At 42.1% G+C, this 6,252-nt stretch overlaps 1 protein-coding gene across 4 annotated transcripts in view; it reads right to left on the bottom strand.

Moving 5' to 3' along the window:
• The window catches only part of LOC139727338 (MAP kinase-interacting serine/threonine-protein kinase 1-like), a 29,356-nt gene continuing 23,104 nt past the window's right edge, over window positions 1-6,252 (bottom strand). For all 4 annotated transcript variants that reach the window (XM_071638295.1, XM_071638297.1, XM_071638298.1 and 1 more), the window contains exons 6-10: window positions 5,904-6,025; window positions 5,362-5,498; window positions 4,652-5,007; window positions 4,034-4,198; window positions 1-3,641 (exon numbers count right to left, since the gene is read on the bottom strand). In XM_071638295.1, coding sequence (XP_071494396.1) covers window positions 3,321-3,641; window positions 4,034-4,198; window positions 4,652-5,007; window positions 5,362-5,498; window positions 5,904-6,025 — 1,101 coding nt within the window. In that variant the 3' untranslated portion in view covers window positions 1-3,320. The remainder of the gene's footprint in view (window positions 3,642-4,033; window positions 4,199-4,651; window positions 5,008-5,361; window positions 5,499-5,903; window positions 6,026-6,252) is intronic.

The raw sequence follows: 6,252 nt of genomic DNA, 5'->3' as shown, positions 1-6,252 counted from the left end.
GTGTGTTTTTACTGAAATCAAAACTGATGGTGACAAAAAGGTCTGGTAGGGACCTTGTCATTGGGTAGAGTTCATCTCATATTGCACAACGGTCCATGGGTGGACCACAACATAGGTACTGTGTCAACATCGCATAAAGAGTAACTGATGCACAGCAGGGTTGGGGTAAAACACACACGGAATAAAGATACAACTGTGTCTCTTTTTCTTGTATTGTACACTAACATTACTCATGGAAGATAATTGCTTTCAGAGCCGAGTAACCACACAGCCATTAATACATTTTTTTTTTTTCCTATTTCATGGCTTTCACACAATGTTCTGCCTACCATTCTTTCAGTGCTGAAAGTCCAGCTTTCTCTCATTAAAAGCAACAGCAGCATTCTTTCCCCGCAAGTCCATCAAACTCACTGCTTCAGGATTTGTTAGTTGTTTCGTACAAGGTCCTGTGGCAATTTCATCAGGGCATTGTGCAGAGCAAAAGACTGGCATCTCGTTTTTTGTTATTGTTTTTGTTTGCTTTTTACACAAGGGCACAATGGAAAAATCCCTGTGAATCGCACCCACTTTTTGTTTCACCACAAAGGACTAAGTAATGAAGGCCAACAAATTCTAGGCATGAATTTAAGATGTTTGCCCGAACAAACTTGCACTTCCCAATCTACCTGAAAACTGCAAGGCAGCACACTTTTTTTTTTCTTCAAATCTTTCAATTCCCCCAACATTGACTATAGTAGGAAGACCTGTAAGAGAGGCTACCAGTAGCTGAAATCACGCCCGATACATGAGAGGCTACTTCACTGCAGTGTGTGACTCTTCCCCCTCTACTTATCACAATAGGCAATCTGATCGCACAAAGCCCGAGAGGGAGGGTTAGGTGGATCCAACAACTTAGATGGACTTTCAACGTCCACACTACATAACTATTCACACGTGAAGGCCTCGTAAATAGGGCAATGGCCGATATAAAACCGTTTGAAGTTCGCATCATAACACCAGCCAACAATGGTGATGGAAATCATCAGTTTCCTATCATATCATACAGAGTCAGACATTTTTTTTTTCTTTATCAAAACTGATACCCTGGAATTCCCTTCATTTACCACTGTCCATAAATGCTTGTGATGGACAATGACATGGCAAAACAAAACAAACCAAAATTGTTTCTATCAGCATCAACAATTATCAACCCATGATAATGGGTTGATCATAATATTAATACATGTATTACCAAGCGTCTGAATTTTAATTAAAGCAACCTGATGCAAATATGTAAAAATGAAAACAAGCATACAAACATAAAGCTCTCAAGTAAGTGGACATTTCTATGTTGTTGTTTTTTTCTTTCTCTGAGATTGTTTTGTCAGAAACTGTTTCTCTTTTTTTTTTCCTTTTTTTTTTGGTAACACACAGTAAAAGTGTTCACTCCTTATGTTGCTGTCATATGTACAACTTGTATTTGACATCCAATATGTACAACAGCTCCATTTCAAGTAACAAAAGGGAGAAATGAAATAAATATCTCACCTCCTCTCCGACAGAGATTACACTTATTTGCACACATCTCCAATCAAGAAATGAACATAAGAAATAGAGAGAAAGAATGAAAGAAGGACACAGTTTTGACATTTTGTATATATACAATCACCTGTTGTTAACATAGCCACAACTTGGCACCTCAGAATGCAAAGCGAGATAACAGTTTTATAAAGCATATGTTTACAAACCAACTGTCAACCAGGAAGGTAAATCTACCCATAATTACACACATTGGAGTAATGATGATGCTGCATTCTCTTGCCTTCCAGGCTTGACGAAAAAAATACAAAAACAGCAAAAATTTGTTTTTAAAAAAGTGGTTTTATGTAAGACTCACTCGACTTGTAAAAAATATAGAGATATCTTCTTTTTGAAAGTAACGACACATAATTTAGTAGCACTGCTTTTCATTCCACCCTCGAATTCTGATGCTTCGTACAATCGCCGCATGTCAGTACATACGGTTTGACATGCTGTTCATGTTTCACACTTTATTTCATGTAGAGACTGATGTTGTCGGTCTGCTCGATACAGAGGAGCCCCAAATTGACTTCTTGAGACATAGCTGAGGCTATGCCCGCAATCCCTGTTATTTACTTTGAACCTAGCATGGAAAGCTAATAGCTCATTTATCACTTGACAACAGCTTTGAACGAGTTTCTGTTGTTCAACTTGTACAGTTATCAACTCTACCGTTATGTGGGAAAGGCCTGACTTAACACTTCGGGACTGCTATCGGTGGCCTTGACAACATATCGGTGCACAAATTTGGACTAATAACAATCTTCTTCACGGTTTAACATACTAAAATAATCTCATCATTTAAAAGATTTGTTTGTTGTTGTTTTTTAAGAAAGAAGGATGGAATGTTTTTGTTCTGTGTGAAGCCAGATAAGTTCATCTGGGTATAGTTCTTTGCCGTGAGCTTCTTTCGAAAGAGTTTCGCACACACACACTGCCACAACATCTTATTTTAATTTGAGACTACAATGCCGGAATTTACCTTGAAATACCCCACTTCCGGGCAATGCTCTTTGGAAGGAACGGGGGTGAAAAAAAAACTGAAAGAGGAAACCTTCATAGAAGGCACATTTAGAAATGGATGTCTCCCAGAGTGTCGAACATAGCAATTTTGCCCCCTACCCCTTCCTCCTGATTGCCACCAACCCACATCGCGTAGGTTAGCCAAGAATACGTTTACGCCAGAGGAAAATAGATTTTTGTGCCTCACACAATTATCACACCCCACAGCTTGTGGCTGACACCGGACACGGCTTCAAACTTCAAGTCTTGGAGAGAGAGAACACAGGTCCATCTCGAGTCCAAACTGGGAAGAGCTGGAGGGGACCCAGCATCGCCAGCACATCACTTGCAGGGTACTGAATAGTTTAACTTACTCTACGAAAGCCCAAATTCTCGGTATATATTACACTCGTCCTGTACTCGGCCGGGCTGCTGAGAACTGCATCACTATGTACCCGAAAAGTGCAGCTGCCCAGGAGGTTTTTTTTTCAGTGGAACTTTGCCCTGGAGCACCTGCCTCTGATCTGGACCTCTGCAGCAAAGCAGGTCCGAATGCATCTCAGTCCATGCCATTAACTCATGCTATTCTGCAACAGGGGTTGGAACAGCACAAGCTTTGCATTAAACTTTTTTTTTTTGCACTATTTTTGATTGTCACTGTACTCTTTCCTTGTCATAGAAGAGCAAGCAGTCAGAAAGAGGAAAGAGGGGAGAAAAAAAACAAAAAAAAAAACATAGGAAACTCCTCGTTGGTCCATCTACGCCGTAATCGTGATGCACTGATCTTGGCCCTGGCTGTGCATGGCGGCGCGGCGCTTTGCGAGCGCCGATTCGCCAGGCGGCGAGAGCCCGAACGTGAGGCCGCCGTTATTCAGCTGGCCGGAAGGCCGGATGATGCAGATGGCTCCCTCGTCATCCTCCTCCTCCCTGTTGGACTCTAGCTCCTCAGGTATCTCATCCTCCTCCTTCTGGGCCACCAGGCGGTTGCAGGCCACCGCCTCGGCAGCAAACTGGCTCAGGTCTTTGGCACTGTTGTTGCGTTTGATGATTGCTGGTGTCAGGAGCGGGGTGGTAGGAGGCTACATAAGACATGAAAAGAACAGTACACACAGTTAAAACACATGTAAATGTCCCCTTGGTGACTATTAATGTTATCTAAAAGTGTGACTTCTACCAAATCCACTATTGACAGTATTAAACTCATGGAGATCGATACAAGCCAACTCTAACCTACTATACAAAAGATTTATCACTGTTGCTTCCAGATAAATTGTAATTTGTAAGGAAGTGAATGTGTCATGATGCTTTTTTTCAACAAATTCAGTACAAAAACTCATTCAATGCAAGACACTCAGTCATACAAGAAACAAACACACTAACTCTTACGAAATGAAGAAAACAAAGAAAAAAGATAACCTAACAATGCCACAATGACAAGAAAGGTATTCTGCCCAGGACATAAAGAACTTACCCTCTTCACCCATGGGTGACTGAGAACCATGTCCGCTGTGTAACGCTCCTTGGCATCGCGCACCAGTAGGTGTGAGATGAGATCCTTGGCACCATCCGAGATGTTCTCCCACTCCGGGCCATAGAAGTCATACTCCCCTGACTGGATGCTGTGAAGCAGCAGGTCCTACGGGGTGATGGATAAGAGTGGCGGAGTTAATACAACATTTCAGCACATGACACTCTCAAGAATATCACTGTTACAGTAGATCTATCAAACCACGACTCATTTTCCTTGCCATTCTGGCCTGCACTTTTTTTTTGTCTTTTGTGATGCTGTACCCATGATACACAATACTCCATGAATAGACACTACACATTTTTATGTGTAAATACCAATTTGCACTTTGAACATGTGCTGAATAATTCTTCCTATCTGTGATACACAAATATTTTCTTTTAACAGTCAATAAGGTTTTTGTTGTTGTCTTTGTGTGTATGTGCTATGTAAAGTTTCTCATTCAATAAATATTTGTTGCTATTTTTGTATGTGTGTGATCTGGCATGTTTACCAGGATCTTTTTTTTTGTTGTTGTTGTTGTTAGTTCCCCCCAGACAGGCAGGAGGGTACAATATTTACCTCACACTCTTGGCAAGCCTCTCCCCGATCCCAGCCGCAGTCCTCACCACACGAGCCCACAAAGGGTGGGTGGCCACTCAGCAGGATGTACAGAATGACCCCCAGGCTCCACAGGTCGCAGCGCTTGTCGTACGCTGTGGCCTGCAGGTCGTCGATGAAGGCCTCTACGATCTCCGGCGCCATGAACTCGGCCGAGCCCACCGGGGTGAGAAGCTCGGGCGTGGTCACCGGCGTGTTGTACTGGCTGCTGAGGTGGATGCCGCTGCCAAGACCAAAGTCGCAGATCTTGATCGGTGAGATGCTGAACTTGCTCTCGCACAGAATGTTTTCGGGCTTGAGGTCTCGGTGGGCAATACCTATTGGTTGTTGCGGAAGAAAGAAGTGTCATTACATCATTATCAGGCTGATTGTTGTTGTTTTTTTGTATGTTCTCATTATAGTAGTTAGTATCACTTGGTAAAATATACTACAAGGTGCTACATAATTTTGGTCTCTGCGGCTACTGTTACATTAGCATTCTCATCATTATAGCCAACGACATTTCCTCTTCAGAAACAAAAAAACAAATTATTGTGAGCTTGATTCTTCTGACATATAAACATAACTATGATATTATAAACATAATCTATAATGCCAACGTAACACACATCATCCACGGCTATAGAATGCCCAATGATTATCACTTGAAAGGCGAGGGCACCCCTTCTCACCTTTGTTGTGAAGGAAAGACAGAGCGCTGGCGATGTCCCTGATGACCTGGCTGGCCTCCTGCTCTGTGAAGGTCTTGCGCTGCTCGATGTGCTGCAGTAAGGCACCTCCATTCATCTTTTCAAAGATGAGGTAGAACCTGGAGAACACACGAGCAATGCCAAGCACCAACATTGAGACTTGTGTCTTGGGCAAACACTGCTAAAAGAATGTGGCCCCCATAGCAAAACAGGTGTTGGCACTTGAGGTCAAAAGACATCCCTACCCTCTCACAACAAACACTATCCTGCTCAAACTACATAACGCTGTTTATCGCTATCTACATTGATAAGCTTTTTAGTTACAGAGTTCATACCTTTCTCTTCCTTGACAGACAAACAAAGAACATACTGGTTAAGTATTCACTCGAAATCTGAGATATTTAAGCGCGTGACAACCCCCACCCACTCAATTACTCATAAAATGGCCTGTTCACGATGCTTTTGTCAGATTATGCCATGCCAACCTGAAGACTTGTAACCAATGGCTAAGGAGTCATGCTCACCTTTCTTCATCTTCAAAATATTCAATCAGCTGCAGAATGTTGTTGTGTTCCTGACAGTGGTAGAGCATCTCTACCTCCCTGAAGATCTTGGTGCGGCTGTTCCCTGGCCGCTTCTCCATGACCTGTGCAAAGAGTTCCGCAAGAGACATAATGTCATCAAGTTTCCTCCATTTCTACAATGAATGTAACCAGCTTAATGCACAAGTGTTTGAAATACACTACTGAAACATACTTGACACTCTATCTATCTTGGAAAAAAAAAAAAAAAAAGCTCCATTTACAATACTGTCAGTTACTTTCACTTACTGTTTGGCTCAAAATCATTGTATTAATTATTTTAAAGAAATAA

The sequence above is a fragment of the Diadema antillarum genome, unplaced genomic scaffold (genome assembly GCF_040938485.1).
Source record: "Diadema antillarum isolate AM-2024a unplaced genomic scaffold, OU_Dant_1.0 seq00000126_RagTag, whole genome shotgun sequence".
Classification (NCBI taxonomy): domain Eukaryota; kingdom Metazoa; phylum Echinodermata; class Echinoidea; order Diadematoida; family Diadematidae; genus Diadema; species Diadema antillarum.
Note: the sequence above shows the minus strand (reverse complement) of the source record. Positions and strands in the feature narration are given on the sequence as shown.